Below are 17,708 nucleotides of genomic sequence, written 5' to 3'. Positions count from 1 at the left end.
CGCCATCTAGTGCTCCTGCTATAACAATACTTCTCTATTGCACAGAAGATTCGAGACTTAATTCACTTTTCTAAAGTGCTCTGGGATCCCCAAGTATGGTGAGCTGCCTGGAAAGGGGTAGGCGTGGAAAGTTTTTATCTGTCATTTTAAAGCCACTCAGTAATTAAATATTGTCCTTTGACATAAATAGTAGCATAGTCATGGAGTTCAGAAGTGAAGGTTGTGTGTAATCTGAGGCAAGTTATTCAGAAATACACTGCATGTGTGACTCTTATTGCTTAATTACAAAACTGGCAATCATAGAAATGAAATTGTTGACTAAAAATTCCAAATCGTTCTGGTGAAAAATCCACTGGCCTTCCCACCTTGATTCATTTAAATGTCAACAGAAAGGGAAACGGTTCTGGAGGACATCTTCCTTAGGAAAATACAAAGAAGGGTGATAGTGTTTCTTGTAGATATGGTATAACACTAGGACAGCATGACCACTTGCCCAGTACTGCTTACATACAGGTAGGCATATGGCTGTACCAAATCTGTCCTCAGCCACCACATACCTATTCATTTCTAACTGAAATATTAATCTAAATGCAGAATTGTACCTACAGCTTATGGCTCATAAATTTATTTCTTGAGGGCTACACTTCCTATGGTGACAGGCAGATTCTTCTTCTCATTTGTCAGGTCTTTAACTCATTCCTAGGTGCCCAAGCTAGATGCCCAGCTGAGTTAGTGATCATATTGTATGTTCAGCAGGTTGTCTTTGAGAGGTGATGGGAACAGTGCACTGCAAGTAGGAGGGGGCAACAGATCCAGCATTGTGCGTTCATATTTCACATTGTTAGCTAATCATTTGCAATCCAGAGATGTTGTGACATTAGACTCCTCAGACCAAATTCACAGCTAATATAAGTGCATGCAATTCCAGGGATAAATTTGCTCTATTTTGTTTATCTTGCAACAAATAGGTGCTCTGATATCCCATAATTTTAGTAGTAACCACTTGAGGGAAAGAGTTTAGATTCATATTGAGGCCTATCATAATACAGGAAGAAGATCCTTCTACCCACTTCCTGAAGATTCATGCATCTGGTGAAGAGCTCTTAAAAATCAGCTATTTCCCCCCTAAAGCTTTATCAAGCCTATTTAAGTGAAACAAAGCCAATAAGACAGACAGACACACAAAAGCAGGAAGTCTTAAGTAAGAGCAGCAGACAGAGGAAAAGGAAAGTTTTGTTTAGCACAATGAGAAGTGACTGAGTATGTATGTGTGAGATCTGACAAGTTTATTTGTAAAACAAGGATGTTATAATCCCTCAGAGGGCCAGTAATAATATTCAAAATTGTTTAGTAAATGCAGGCAAAGACTTTTTTTTTTGTGTGTGTGTGTGTGTGGTAAAGGTGCATTTTTTTCCCTTGCGTAGGAAGCTGGTATTCTATGATATATTCAGAAGGAAAGAGGAAATTGTCTTGAGCCAAGGAGTGAAAAAGCAAGAAATGTGGCCTCAGATTTTCCCTTGAAATCATAGGCTTTTTTCAGCCAGTGGATGACCTTTAATTTGGTTGTTTGTTTTTTTTTTGAGAGATGAGTTTTACCAGGCACAACTCTCTTGAACAAAAGCCTTTAGTACCTGAATTTTCTAGATGTTAGATTCTCATTAGACCTCCAAATAAAGCCTGTGTAGAGACCATGTAGTTAATAGCTTTGCTGTAAAAATATTGATGCCTAATTATATGGTCTCACAGGACAAAAATTCCCATTGGGAATTTTGCATGTGAAATGGAAACGAATTCATCATCTTGTAGCATATCCTACACTTTGAGATCTTGAGCATGGTAAATATTTTATATGGGTGGGGAAGGTACAGTATTTTCCTCAGAAAATAATGAACCAATTTAGAATAGTGGTAAAATACTCCAGGGGATGGGAGGCTGTATTTGTTCTTTGATCTTGTTTCACAACTGCCGTATTATGTATACAACTTAAGATATTAAAGTACTGGTTGACTAGTGGCTCCAAAATGCATCCATGTAAACTGTAATGGGTGAAAAACTTACCCCTTGTTGGGGTTTGGTTTTATTCATATAAAGATCTCCGAATGAGACAGCACAAAATCTAGTCCAAGCCTCCACCACAAGTTTAGTTGCCTTCGGAGTTCCTCTCTGAGGAGTGCTTAGCCCACACCTGCTATTCCCTCTCTCTAGCAAGCCATTCTCATGTACCTAGCATTTTTTTGGGGGGGAGAGGAGGAGGAAGAATATGAATCTCCGAGGACCGAATCCTCACCTGCTATATAGGGATTTTCAGGCAAATGCCACCAACCCTGGAGATCATTTTTTGCTAAAGTGGAATGTACCAGCATTAATGCTGGTAACATTGTAGTAGAAGTATTATGTTAATGCATGTGTAGTTACAATAAAAATATTAACAAATTGAGAAAAATGAAGTCATTGGTACCTGATGGTAAGAGATGCATTTTTTGTTTCCTAAAATAATTTTTGCGTGTTTAAGAAACTCTTAGTGATATAATGATATGGAAGTATTTTCCTATGTTGAATCATCCCTCATCCTGCAGCAGACCAAAAATCTTTGTCCCATTAATATGCAAAAGCCAGCTCCTTCACTGTTCTAATTTGACAGGTCTAAATTAGGCTTAATATACTGCAATGCACTACGTAGACCAAGAACACAGTAAGTGCAGCTCTTGGCATTTAACACTGCAGAAATAGTTACAACTACCAGGTAGAATTACTACTAACAAACAAAGTAATCTTTAAGCTTTGATATTTTAACCAGTTAATAATAATCTTGGAAGATAAATTAGTAGTGATCAGGATGTTAGAAAACATTTGTTGTGTCAAGGCATTCGCTAATCAATAATGTACAGTAGGGATTCACCAGATATGTTGACTTTTTACAATACATTCAAATTGATCCGCCCTTGATAACTGACATGAATATGAGAGCTCCAGGCCTCAGTTACTAATAGCAGCTGAGAACATTTACAGCTGTAGAGCTAGCATAAGTCACCAAACCAAAGGTCTCCTCCAGCTCTAGGGAATCCTTGCAACAATGGACTCACAAAAGAAAAGAATGGGTTTTGCTTGCAGGCAGAAATGTTAACCAGTGCAGCAGGCCCAGAGGAAGCTATAATTAAACAGACACAGGCTTTACTGTATTGCATGCTTTTAAGCTGCTTCTCATAAGACCCAATCCAGTGGTGAGTTGCGCCCTTCCTCAGACGTACTGCACACCCTCATATCTAGGGCCCCACCAAATTCATGGCACATTTTGGTCAATTTCATGGACGTAGGATTTTAAAAATAGTAAATTTCACGATTTCAGCTATTTAACCATGAAATTTCATGGTGGTGTCATTATAGAGGTCCTAATCCAAAAGAGTTTTGGGGGGAGGTTGCTGTACTGCTACCCTTACTTCTGTACTGCTGCTGGCGACAACACTGCCTTCAGAGCTGGGCAGCTGGAGAGTGGCAGCTGCTGGCCAGGAGCTCAGCTCTGAGGGCAGAGCCAACCAGCAGCAGCAGCGCAGAAGTGAGGATGGCATGGTATAGTATTGCCACCTTTGCTTCTGCACTGCTGCCTTTAGAGCTGGGCGGCCGGAGAGTGGTGGCTGCTGACTGAGGGCCCAGCTCTGCAGGCCACAGCACAGAAGTAAGGTGGCAATACCATACCATGCCATCTTTACTTCTGCACTGCTGCTCTCCAGCAGCCCAGCTCTGAAGGCAGCGTTGCTGCCAGCAGCAGTGCAGAAGTAAGGGTAGCAGAACTGCAACCCCCTTACAATAATCTTGTGACTCCCTCCCCCACAACTCCTTTTTGGGTCAGGACCCTACAATGGCAACACTGTGAAATTTCAGATTTAAATAGCTAAATTCATGAAATTTACAATTTTTAAAATCCTATGTCTGAAATTGACCAAAATGGACCGTGAACTTGCTGGGGCCCTACCTCGGTAATGTTTTGAATGCCAAGGTCACAATGGTATGCCCATGGTTGGACTGCCACTTTTGGTCCCAGAGAACCAGCACAGTGTGGTGGGACCACATCATATTGGAAACCTGAAATGAAGACCAGTGGCTGCAGAAATTCACAACAAGGAAGGAGACCTTTGTCGAGTTAGGCAAGAAGCTTGCACCAACTCTACAGCACCACACCACTCAATTTCAGAAACTTGTACCAGTACAGAAGTAGGTGTCTATTGCCCTTTGGAAGCTGGCAACACCTGACTGCTACTGATCAGTTGCCAACCAGTTTGGGGTTGGGAAATCAACTGACGGGATTGTACACCGGGATTGCACAGGTTTACCAGGCTATTAGAACTGAGATCCACCCGCAGGTGGTTGCCATTACCTTGAAATTATATTGGGTTTTTAGAGGAGTTTTCTGAACTGTGCAGGGATCATTGATGGAACACACTTCCCTATACTTTGCCCTCTAAAAGGGACCAGTAAATGCATGAACCACAAAGGCTACTATTCACGGCTCTCCAAGGCTTAGCGGGCCATAGGGGCAGTTCAGGAACACAAATCTTAGGCATACAAGAAAGGTTCCTGATGTCAGAGTGCTCAGGAGATCGAGGTTGTGCTGCAGAGGGAAAGAAGGGAATTTATTGCCCCAAAATGAGGTGAGACTAGACAGTGTTTTTTTGTGCCAACATTGATTTTAGGGGACCCTGCATATCTGCTCATACTGTGGCTCATGGAGCCTTACCCCAAAACTGCCAACCTAAGAAAAAGGGAATTCAACTACAGGCTGAGTAGCTGCAGAATGGTGGTGGCGTGCACCTTTGGGCATTTGAAAGCACATTGGTGAAGCCCCCAGACCCGTCTGGATGCCAACATGGTTCTGATTATTGTGGCACGCTGTGTTTTACATAACGTATGTGAGGCTAAAGGGGAATACTTTGAGTGGACAGAGGACACAACTAATTTCCAAAGCCTTTATAGGCAACCTGATTTCAACCATGTGCACACTGCTCCTGGTTCCCAGCAGGCCTGGGAAATTTGTGATGCTAGATGCTTGCATATAATGGAACAGAGGGGAGCCAAAAGGTGAAATGGGACTGTGACACAGTCTATTGTGCTGAGGTCGGAATTGTAATGCTGTGGTGCTGCTTGATAAGCTCAGTAGAGCATTTCCCTGTACTTCTATTGTGAGAAGCCTCAGTGGGTTTTGATCCCCTGAAGTTAACTGGGTGAGGATGGACTCTCATTGTTAACATCGTTGGCTGTGGTTTTGTGCTGTGGAGACTAAGGCGCTTTAATGCCATCATTGAGCAATGTTTTTGTTGCATATTAACTGCTCTGTTTTGGGTTGGTTTGTTGGCGGGGGCTGGGGGGAGGAGAGGGGAGGAGCTTTAAGCATTGTTACAATAACTACATAGGTTTTGGGAGGGACTTACACATTCCTTCCTTACAATTCTGTCTGATACCATATCTCCGAGCTCTTATCAAGTGCTATGCATGATTGCTCACATGGCATGACTACTCCTATTTTTGCCAGTGATAACTGTTTTTGGTTGGGGAGCCATTAAAGCACTGGATGTCAGGTATCTTCACTGTTACTTTTGTTTCCTTTGTATTCTTGCTTAATTATCATCAAAGACATAAAGATGTTTCAGTTAACTTGCCTTCTGATTTCCATTGTGGTGCTGTGGACAGCAACAGTTATTTCACAGCATACTTCAGGGCCCTATAGTCAGCAGAGATCTGGACTCAGCAGTGAGTCAGAGCTGTCTGTGCAGAACACAGGCAATGGCTGCTTGCTGGCTGCATGTTGGGAATTACCTTGCTTGAAAGGCAGAGATTCAAGAATTCAAGCATCAAAGGAAGGTGGGAGGCCATTCATGGGGCTGGAAGAAAGAGTACTTCTGATGGGTGGTGCTGTGGCCTGATCAGCAGAATGTGTCCAGGTAAAGGTGGTGGGGAAAAGTCTCTCTCTAGGGAGGTTGCAAAAAGTATGTTGGATTTTGACCCTGTTTATCAGTAAATATGGCTCCCATCCCATATGTCACCCATATGACTATAATCCCCAATGTATTCCCTTCCCTAAAAGGAAGAGGAAGCAGGTGGTGGGGGAGGGGGAGGAGTGTGAAATGCCTTCTACTTGGTGTAGCATGCAGGAGTGGCTTTTCCTGGGAGAATGTCTTCTCCCTATATTGCTGGTTGAGGATACGGGCTGGGATTTCTCCTCTGACAAAAAGGCAAGAACCTGGAGAAACCAAAATATAATCTTAATGTGAAAGATGGGCACCAAACACAATTTCAGATCGAAATACCCTGAAGTTTGGGTGTGCTTGTAATCTATGACAAACTAGGAATTTTTTCAAGTGGCTCCTATTTTTTTTAAACTTGTGCAAGAAACCATAACCTTGAGCCAAACTCTTCCTCAATCTGGGGGTGTTAAAAATCCAGGACTGGATTGGAATGTTCTGGCCTCAGCCCTTCTCTATTTGCAATCAAGTCTTTATTTGAAAATGCACAAAAATGATGAGGATTTTACTCAAGATGAGCTTCTTACTTTCCAAAGTCAGGCTTGTGGTGTGACCAGCTTCAAAACTTTATCTAAGGGCTCAAGAACATGTAGGCAAGGAGAGGAAGGTTTTCGTCAGTCTTCAGTATTGGGCCAAAAATAATGAAAGAACATACTGACATTATGAAGCACCAAACAAATGTGTACCATTTAGATGCTTCATACCAGCAATGATATAACTCTTTATATGTTCCTTTCTCTACAGCTTGAAGATGACCAAAGTCAGTTTAATGTGAACCAGCTGCTACAATATACATGTATTTGGAAGGTGTCCAGGTAAGAATGTTAGTAGTTGGAGTAGCTGCGCTTAATAACCATATATGTTTGCTATCAGCACCTAGATGCCCTGGGGCTGTGATTTCATCAATACTTCAAAGCCTGGCTCTGCTTAGCTTATGTTTGTACATGGATGGAAGAACTACCAAGACAACATAGGATGCAGCATGAACCATTGCTGGCCTTTCAATAAATGCCACTTCTTCCAATGAGTCAGTATTGAGCCAATGTTGCATCACTGTGTTAGTGGTCATGATGCTATTGGAGGTGCTTCTGACAGTAATTAGTGAAGTTGGTAGATACTGATCTTTGTCATGTGACAGAAACCCAGGCCATGTGACTGGACCAGCAATTAAAGCATTTCTGTGCATCAGATTGTGCTCTTGTATTCATTAGAAGTCATGCAGAGGCAGGTTGTTTTAATCCTTGTGCTCTGGCTAAATTCTATCTAAGGATGGAGATTGCAGCAAGTGAAGTAAAATGAGCTCAACAGTTTTTGTGGGTTTGTGTGTGTGTGTGTGTGTGTGTGTGTGTGTTTGTTTTTCCTTCTGTCCTCAATGGTTGATTGTTTGGCAGAATGGTCTGCTTTATTGAACTATATTTTCTCCCTGCCTCTTAATGTTGAGCATGTATGTGACATTTTCATTATAGATTCTATCAAAAATAAAAGAAAAATTGTATTTTCTCCAGTTTGCAACCAAATGGCTTTCTGTGTACCTCATAATTTCAGTATAGTTGACTATAGTGCTCTCTGCCATCTATAGCATTTTTTACAAGCACAGTGAGTGTTAACTGTGTAGTTAAACCCTGTTATACCTAGCCTTGTTAAAATAGCAACTCACTCCAAATCCATGAGAATGGTGTTATGTAGAGAAAAATTATCATCATACAGCATTTATAGCGGTGTTTGGCTCTTAAAATTCTCTTTATGAACAGGAGAACTTGAAAATTACAGCTGGGAGAAAAACATCTCCCCCCACACACACACACTTCTCCAAAGTTCCATGGATTGAAGGAGCTGTAATTTTCTCATGCTACTGCTCATAAAGAGAGACTTTTCAGAGCCAAATACCAATATAAATACTGTAGTAATGGCTTCACTCTTCTTAACACAGTCTTTGTAACCAGGTGCTGTTTTAACAAGGGTAGTTATAACAGGGTTCGGTATAGCTCTAGCGCTGATGTGTCAAGGACACCCAGATCTCTCATAGAAGATTAGGGTTGGAAGAGACCTCAGGAGGTCATCTAGTCTAACCCACTGCTCAAAGCAGGACCAACCCCAACTAAATCATCCCTGCCAGACCTTTGTCAAGCCGGGCCTTAGAACCTCTAAGGATGGAGATTCCACCACTTCCCTAGGTAACCCATTCCAGTGCTTTACCACCCTCCTAGTGAAATAGTTTTTCCTAATATCCAACCTAGACCTCCCCCACTGCAACTTGAGACTATTGCCCCTTGTTCTGTCATCTGCCACCACTGAGAACAGCCGAGCTCCATCCTCTTTGGAACCCCCCTTCGGGTATTTGAAGGCTGCTATCAAATGCCCCCTCACTCTTCTCTTCTGCAGATTAAATAAGCCCAGTTCCCTCCACCTCTCCTCATAAATTATGTGCCCCAGCTCTCTAATCATTTTTGTTGCCCTCCGCTGGACTCTCTCCAATTTGTTTGCATACTTTCTGTAGTGGGGGCCCCAAAACTGGACTCAGTACTCCAGATGTGGCCTCATCATTGTTGAATAGAGGGGAATAATCACTTCCCTCGATATGCCGGCAATGCTTCTACTAATGCAGCCCAATATGCCGTTAGCCTTCTTGGCAACAAGGGCACACTGTTGACTCATATCCAGTTTCTCATCCACTGTAATCCCCAGGTTCTTTTCTGCAGAACTGCCGCTTAGCCAGCTGATCCCCAGCCTGTACCAGTGCATGGGATTCTTCCATCCTAAGTGCAGAACTCTGCACTTGTCCTTGTTGAACATCATCAGATTTCTTTTGGCCCAATCCTCCAATTTGTCTAGGTCACTCTGGACCCTAGCCATACCCTCCAGTATATTAAACTCACCCCCCAGCTTAGTGTCATCTGTGAACTTGGTGCGGATGCAATCTATCCCATTACCCACAAAGGAAGATGTTGAACAAAACTGGCCCCAGGAACAACCCCTGAGGCACTCTGCTTGATATCGGCTGCCAACTAGACATCGAGCTGTCTACCCATTGAGCCCGATGATCTAGCCAGCTTTCTATCCACCTTGTAGTCCATTCACCCAATCCATACTTTTTTAACTTGCTGGCAAGAATACTGTGGGAGACCGTATCGAAAGCTTTTCTAAAATCAAGATATATCACGTCCACTGATTTCCCCACATCCCCAGTGCTAACTCTCCCTCCACTTTCACTGAGCAACTTTTGAAGGAGTGAGGAATATTTAGCTCTTATATAATAATAGTTAAATCTGGTAGTGTTTTTCATCCATAGATCTCAAAGTGCTTTATAAAGGAAGATAAATATCACATTTCCCATTTTACAGATGGGAAAATGAGGCACAGAGAGGTGAGGTGACTTGCTCAAGGTCACCTTGAACTATATGGGATGTTTTCAAAAGATCTATTTAGTTTCTTACAAACACAAAGCACTTCATAAAAAACAACTCCTGTTTACTGTCTGCTTTTCTTTCCCTTCCTCTATTTTTCCTGGACTGGCTCTTAACCCACTCATTAATAAACAGAGGTTTCCTTTCCTCCTGCCTATGCCAGAAGGAGATTTAGCAGTGACCTTTTTATGCTATGTCTTCACTGCAGAGTTAATTGGAGTGTATCTAACTCCTCTTGAGTTAAGTTCATGTGAGAGTGGCCACATGAAGAATTGTGTCAGTAGCTGAGGGGTTGTGTTTATTCAGCATGTAGCCTCTACCACCACTAAGGCCATCCAACTCGAATTGAAAGCACTAACACAATTGAGTTAAAGGATTTTGTGTGTGGATGGGACTTGAGTTGGGGCAACACTTGAGTTATAACTGGAGGTAACTCTGCAGTGAAGACTTGTCTTGTAATGTGATTTATTTCCAAGATGCCCTTCTTTGCTATTCTTAATAGCAATTTCTGTGTGGGCAGCCCCATCATAATGATATGCCACAGGGTGATATTTGTGTCATGATATGGCAGAATGAAACATTTTTGTCCCAGGAGCCAAATTGATTAAGATGGTCACCCTCTACCTAGCTCCCATGGAGAATAATGAATACATGACTTCTTTAGCTGCTATCATCTGGCCTGCGATGAAGTGACGAGAATGAGCTGATATCTTACCCTTGCAAATCAGCAGATTCCTCTTAAAGGCAAGTGGGTAGCTAATGAAACAGATCAGTATATCCACTGGTAGGTCTACGCCTCCATCCCTCACTATAATGAACACCCAGAGTGAAATTCAAACTTGGTGTAAATCCCTGGACATCAGTGGAATTGTATTCACTTACGCCAGGGCTAATTTTGGCCCAAATTCCTCAACATCAAGATGTCGTTAAATACAACATGCTGGTTTACCTGATGGGTGTAGTTAGATACAGTTTTTTATTAGCATATTAATAAATGGCCTTTTGGAAAGGAAACCTGGCAGCACTCCACAAGAAATTCAGCTGTCAGGAAATTAAAAAAATGAATGCTGTAGTGTATGGAGAATATTACTCTGCATTATCATGTACAAGTTTGAATAGAAATCAACATCTGAGAGTGGTTCTCACATTTTGCTGCCTTATGTTGCAAAACTGTTGTATATTACCTGATATCCTAATGTCATTGGATCCCTGGATATACATTGGTTCTAACATGATATATACATGAGCAAAATAAATTACAGGATCGAGGCAGGAACAGACTCGGGGGATAGAGATCTACACTAGGTTAATGTGGGTTACATCAGTTTCCCAAGTCCAGACTGAATGGAGTAGAAAAGTGAAGCCACAACATAAATATTAGAAAGTAAGGGAAATCATTGAAATTGAAATCATTTGAAAAAATTAAATGTGTAAATATTAGAAATATAAGTAATTATTTAAATTTATTATTATTTCAACACTGTCCCTTTTTAAAAAGGTACTTTTCTACTCTAGTGATCTGTTTCAAAGTTTATAAAATTCAGAATTATTTCCAGTCGTTTTGCAGACATAGGACTTGATTATCCATAGATTTCCACCCTATTTTGAGACCTAGACAGCAAAGCACTTAAGTCTATCTCTATTCAAAAAAGCATTTAAGCATGCACTTAACTTTAAACACACACAGTCGATGGGACTTAAGCATATGCTTAGCTTTAGGCAGTTGCTTAAGTGGCTTGCTGAATTGGGGACTTATGTTTCTAAAAAGTAGGTGTATAATGCCACCAGACTGGAATGGTAGCATTTTAAACCTACTTTGTGCAAGGGTAAGTGACTACATAAGGGTCGTGATGTGTCAGGTCTAATATTCTTTGAAATCTACATAAGCACTTGTCTTGATTCTGAATTCATATTTACAGCAATGTAAAATCATCGTGGCCACTGAAGTTATTCCTGATTTATAGTGCGACGTAAAAATAATGCCCACTTTCTTTTTCTAACTGAATGTTGGGGTTTTTTTTTGTTTGTTTTTAATTTCCAGGAAGAACCTTGTTACATTTATTATGAAATATGGAGGTCAAGTGGAATATCTACTGCAAAATGAGGTATTTGTTCTCAGCCTGTTTTGCCAGAAAAGCATTAGCTTACTTGTGAAAAGTCTCTAATTATTAGATTAATCTGCCTGAAACTGAATTAAAGAGGACTCTTAATTAAAGCTGTTTAACCTGTTTTGTAAAGGGTGTGGAAATTTTAAACTAAAATTAATGACATCTAAATTATGATAAATGCTACAAGATTAAAAAATTCCTAGTAACAATTTCCTAGTGTTGGGGAACAACAAAAGCATCCGATGCTGTATTTTGAGTAAGCACCCAAATATTTGGATCTAGTTTTATTGTAATCACTTGAGTCTGCAAAATTTGCCCCCCACCCTGCAATTCTGCAAACACTTAAACATGTGTTTCAGTGGTACTATCACATGCCTAAAGTCAGTTTAAGAGTTTTCAGGATCAGGTTTAAACATAAAACTTGAGGGGGTTCCAATCTAACCCTAAAATCAAGATGTATGTTTAAATGACAGATAATCTGGGAGGGAATGAAGAAGACAAATAATAGGTGGGGCTGAGATTCTGGAGGTGGTGCAGACTCATCTTATTTTTGGTTAAACTAGTTCTTCCTTCTTTCATTTATGATTTGGGAAATGAAAGAAAGCACAAGACCTTGTTAGATAACAGAATATACTCATGCAGCAGCTTGGAGCTATTACAGTTTGATGCAGTAGAGTTTAACTAGTTGTGTTAAAGTAAGGAATTCTCTTGCAAAATGTTATGCACCAGAAAAAAAACAAACCAAACCAAAACAAAAAAAAACCTCAACCAAAAATCTCCATCCTGTTTCAGGGTACTAATCCCCCGCCGCCCCAGATTTCACTTTTTCAAGATTTTTTTTTTTTGTGAAGTAGATATTTCCATTTTGAATTATGAAAAATTACCAAAAATTCCTGCAAAAAAATTTACCTTTGTGTGAAAATCCTTGAGACTTTTCTTTTGTGATACCCATCATCTGTTCAGTTGCAGCCTGGGCTGTGTTTTAGTGCAAGGGGATATGTGCAATGCAGCCCCATAATGGCATTCCAAATCCTGGTGACCATGGGACATAGATCAGCAATTCAGGACTGAAACTACACAGCAATTTCAAGCTAAGGACCTGATCCTGAAAACACATAGGTATTTGCTTAACTTACACATGAATAGTGTTCCTTTTGAACTCAGTGGAACTACTTATGTTTGTGAAGTTAGGCACATGGTAAGTGTTTACAGGACTGTGGTCTGAGACCCCAATATTGCAGCCTCTTAGACTTTTATTTATGTGAGAAGTTCCATTAAGTTCAGTTATACATGTGTGCTTGCAGGATTGAGACCAAAGCAAAAAAGGTTCTAAACTGGAAAGGAGCTATGCAAAATGTTAATCACACAATTAACTGCACTCCAAGCTCCATATCCTGCAATATATACTGTGAAGGCAGACCTATATAAAACCCCTGGGACATCCCTTTACTTAAGCTTTTTACCTGGAGTTCCTGGCAATCAAAGGCTAATCAAACCTGAAGACTAGTCTGGACACCACGCAATCATTTGTTGTAGTCTACAAATATTTGTAGTTTACCCTAGAGTAAACTCATGATACTTAAATTTTAGCATGAGTTAGTTAACAGATGTTAAAAATACAGTGTTGATATGGCCATAGAGTTTACCTCAGGATCAGGGCCTAAGTTTGTGCCTTGTTGAGTTCACAATCCTTTCCTGAACCTACAGTGGTGTTGTCTTTATTCTTCACTGTATTGCACCAGTGTTATGCCAGTTATAACTCCACTGTAACACAGCAGAGAACTGGGCTGTGTGAGAAATTTTCCATGCACATAAAAACTATTATTATTAGAATTAATTGTTATGGTAGCTGTCCTGAAAAAGCTATGAAGTGGTCATGGAATCTGCCTGTTTAGCTTGCAGCAGTGTAGGAAGTTAGGAAGGTAAGTCCATCCCTGTTCAGTAGAGCACTTAATTTTAAGCCAATGGGACTTAGGTACTTGCTTAACATTAAGCATGTGGTTAAGTGCTTTGCTGAACTCAGACCTTAGTCTGTCCTCCAGCTCTGGTTTTAAGGTGGGCGATCTTCAGGTCCTTAGTAAATTTGTTTCAGCCATTTACATACCCACATCTTCAAACCCCATAAGTCATGGGTATTTGTTGAAAAACTTCAAAGTCATGGAATCCATGAGTGAGATCCATGGCAGAACTGTAGTCCTCGCTATTATTAATATACAGTAAATGTCCTACAAGCTAGATGGTGGTTGCTGCTATTACAAAACGAAAATCAGAGAGATAGAAGTATGAAATTTTTGGCACAAGAGATGCAGTTTGACCAAACATGTATGGAGCATTTCCACAGAATTAATGCCCTAAATGTTAGCCATTCTAATCGCCCCAATCATCTCTTGTAAGCCTGTAAAGAAACTTTTTTGTTTAACTTTTCATAAAGGGGATGTTCCACAGTAGGATGGTTTTAATTATAGAAATAATTTAATCATCAAAATATCCTCCAAAAGATATAGTATTAAATAGTAGTATTTAAATATTTTCAGTAAATAAAACGTACATTATGTTGACTTTAATTCCTCCTGCATTTTAGGACATTTTAGAACAAAAACCTCCCAAAATAGCTATAGAAAAATGAGTCTGTCTGTGTTCAGTCCATTAAGGCTAAATCAATGTGATATATCTATATCTGGAAAGGGAGGACTCTCCAGGTATTAAATGTCTGTCTGGAAAGAGAGATGATGAGAGAAAAATCTATCAGTCATATCTAGTTTAAAATATTTTTCATATCTGTGTCCTTTAAGGCAATAAGATCCAAGCCTTGGGAGTACCAAGTCCATAAACCATACCTAATTATAAAATTTCTTGCTTCACACTTAACGGCACATTATATCATGGAAATGCAAACACCCTTCAAAACTTTCCAACATGCCTTTTTATAGGAATCCACAATGTATTCTGAAAATGTTAAACAAGATATTTTTCCTCCAGAGGAAGCATAGCTATCGCCCTATTCATGGATTAGCCTTGTGTGTCCGCAATGATAATGTATTACTCTGAAAACGCCTGTGTGTGCGCGTCTCTGTAGAGATAAAGTCCCTTGTGTTACAAATCCATATCAACATGCGGAAAAGAAAAATAGTAATATTCTCCAGGTCTGTACAATAAAAAAGCCCACATAATCCTCTGGCTTTGTCATTGTTAAGGTGGTGACAACGCTGTCTCATTTTAGCAGCTCCTGCCAGTATGGTTGTGTACCCTGTACATACAGAGAGGAAAATCTGCAAGCATTTAATTTAAAAATCAACATGATGGAGGGGGAGGGGAAAGGAGGAAGAAAGGAAAATGCAATAATTTATAAAGGGACAGGTTAGAAAGTGATGAATCAGTTTAAGACTGAAAGAAGCTCCAAAGTTTATTAGAGAACACAAACCACCATAATCAATCTCCTTCCCCTTCAATCCTAAGGCAATATTTTCTTTTACAAGGTGTTTGTTTTATTTTTCAAAATTCTGTGAGAGAGTGTGCCTAATATATCCCTGATCTAATTAAGTCAGTGGCATTAGACCAGTGATACAGTTATCCCAATATATTTATTTCTATTAATGATAGATATTAACCTTTCTGTTACAGTTCAGTTACAGACCTTCAGCTTAGAAATAAAAAAGTTCAGCTTAGGAGCAGTTTTTCTCTTCCGGCCATAAAAATGGATGAGTTACAAAAATAACTTTATCAGCACATTAACACACTGTAGCTCACTGAAAGGAATGTTATCAGTACAGAGACATAGCGAATATTTTAGAAGGAGAGTTTTTGCTTGCTCAGGGAATGTATTTCAGTCTTTAAGGCAGTCAAATAGTACAAATAAACAAGGAATCCATGGAAATTATTTTAAGTATTCTCCCCAATATAAAGTATGTAGTATTTACGGAGATCCCCTTTTAGATTCCTGGAGTCATAGAGCTTAAGGCCAGAAGGGATGACCAGATCATCTAGTCCGACTGCTTGAATATCACAGGCCACCAACACCACCCAGCACCCGCGCACTGAAGCCAACAACCAATATTAGACCACTATATTACAGCCCACAGGAGACTAGACTGTTGTGTGCCACAAACAGAGTAGGAAGGAGCACCAGTGCCGGAAGCCCCTGCAATGGCAAGGAAATGACTGCCTGAAATATACCCAGGTAATCTTGGCAAATGACCCACACTGCAAACTGCAGAGGAAGGCAAAATAAACACCTAAGGTCACTGCCTATCTGATCTGGTGGAAAATTCCTTCCCAACCCGACATATGGTGATGAGTTAGATCTATAGCATGTGGGCAAGAACTAGGCAATCAAGCTCCTGAGAGAGAGACTGATGGCACCCAACCCCAGTGCCCTGCCCCCCTCCCCCCTCCAGTGCCCCATCTCCAGCCATGGCCGTCCCTGATGCTTCAGAGGAAGGACATAAAACAAAAAAATGAGACTACACTGAGGGAGGGGAAATGCCTTCCTGTCCCTGCAGGGGGATGGCTGAAGCCCTGAACGATGAGCTTTTAGGAACAAAACATGTTAACTAGAAGTGAGCCCCAGGCCTGCTCAATCATGTTCATACAGGGCCGGTGCAACCACTAGGCAAACTAGGCAGCCACCTAGGGCACCAAGAGTTGAGGGTGCCAAAAAGCGGTGCCCAAAATGTCTGGGATGCTCACCCGGCGCCGGCTAAATGTGTAACCCTCTTCCCGCTGCTGTGCGAGGGGGCGCTATGGCTTTGATCAGCTCCGGCCGGCTGGGAAGTGATGTCATTCCTCCTCCGGCCACCAGGGGCGCTGTGCTGCTCCCTACTGCTCCTGCTCAGCCCTGCCCCGCCCCCACTCCCCTGAGCTCTGCAGCGGGGCCCGGCCTGCACTCACCGGCAGGGGGAAGTGCAGAGACCGGCCCCAGCCGCGCCGCCAGTGAGTGCAGGGAGGTGGTTTTCCCCCTGCCCCCCAAGTCAGCTCCACTCCCCCCGGAGGCCTGCCCCCCCCACGGAAGTCTGGGGCACCCCCCCTGCGGGCGGGCTGCATAGGGCCCCAGAATATCTAGGGACGGCCCTGATACCTGTCACCCTGCCTCCAGCCGGCCCCTGCCGCAACCCCTGCCCTGCCTCCAGCCGGCCCCTGCCGCAACCCCTGCCCTGCCTCCAGCCGGCCCCTGCTCCAACCCCTGCCCTGCCTCCAGCCGGCCCCTGCCGCGCCCCCCTGCCCTGCCCCCAGCCGGCCCCTGCCGCGCCCCCCTGCCCTGCCTCCTGCCCGCAGCCAGCCCATCTCCAGCCCCTACCGCAGCCCCTGCCCTGCCTGCAGCCAGCTAGCCCCACACCTCCTGTCTCCAGCCAACCCCTACCGCACCCCCATGCCCGAAGCCAGCCAGCCCCGCACTCCCCTGTCTCCAGCCAACCCCGCACCTGATTTCCACCCAGATCTGCATCCCCTGCCCTGCCCAAAGCCAGCCAGCCCCACACCCACCTGTCTCCAGCCAACCCCTGCCGCACCCCCGTGCCCGAAGCCAGCCAGCCCCACCTCCTGTCAAAATATCCTTGCACCGGCCCTGCGTTCATAAATTTGTCCAGCTCTCTCCTCAAGTTGTTTTGCCCTCCCACCTCCTACTGGGAGGCTGTTCCTGAATCTCACCCCTCTGATGGTTAGAAACATTCTTTGAATTTCCAGCCAGAATTTGTTCATGGCCTGTTTATATCCATTTTTTTCTTGTGCCATCATTGCCTCTTCGCCATCCTTGGTATTTACCCTAGATGTATTTGTATAGAGCATCTATATCCCCTCTGTCTCCTTTTTGCGATACTAAACCAGTCAAGCTCTTCCAATCTCCTGTTAAACTAATTCCTCTATTCCCTGGATCATCCTAATACCTCTTCGCTGCACCTGTTCCACTTTAAATGTATCTTTCTTGAACATGGGTGACCAGACTTGCACGCAGTATTCGAAATGAGGTCTTACTAACGCCTTGTAAAATAGCATTAATATTTTTCTCTTTCTCTCCTGGAAATGACTTGCCTGGCTCTTCCTAGGATCGCCTTTTGTCTTTTTCACAGCTTCATCACATAGGTGGTTCATAGTAATCCTGTGATCAACCCACACACCCTGGTCTCTCTCCTCTGTCATTTCCAGCCCACAGCTTGTAGAAGAAATTCCTATTATTAGACCCTAAATGT

At 42.2% G+C, this 17,708-nt stretch overlaps 1 protein-coding gene across 14 annotated transcripts in view; it reads left to right on the top strand.

Annotated features, from left to right (window-relative positions):
* Nucleotides 1-17,708, top strand: part of PIK3C2G (phosphatidylinositol-4-phosphate 3-kinase catalytic subunit type 2 gamma) — a 370,973-nt gene that overhangs the window by 102,524 nt on the left and 250,741 nt on the right. For all 14 annotated transcript variants that reach the window (XM_039544583.1, XM_039544571.1, XM_039544579.1 and 11 more), the window contains 2 exons: nt 6,759-6,829; nt 11,460-11,523. In XM_039544583.1, the coding sequence (XP_039400517.1) occupies nt 6,759-6,829; nt 11,460-11,523 (135 nt within the window). The remainder of the gene's footprint in view (nt 1-6,758; nt 6,830-11,459; nt 11,524-17,708) is intronic.

This window comes from Mauremys reevesii, linkage group 1 (genome assembly GCF_016161935.1).
Source record: "Mauremys reevesii isolate NIE-2019 linkage group 1, ASM1616193v1, whole genome shotgun sequence".
Lineage (NCBI taxonomy): Eukaryota > Metazoa > Chordata > Testudines > Geoemydidae > Mauremys > Mauremys reevesii.
Note: the sequence above shows the minus strand (reverse complement) of the source record. Positions and strands in the feature narration are given on the sequence as shown.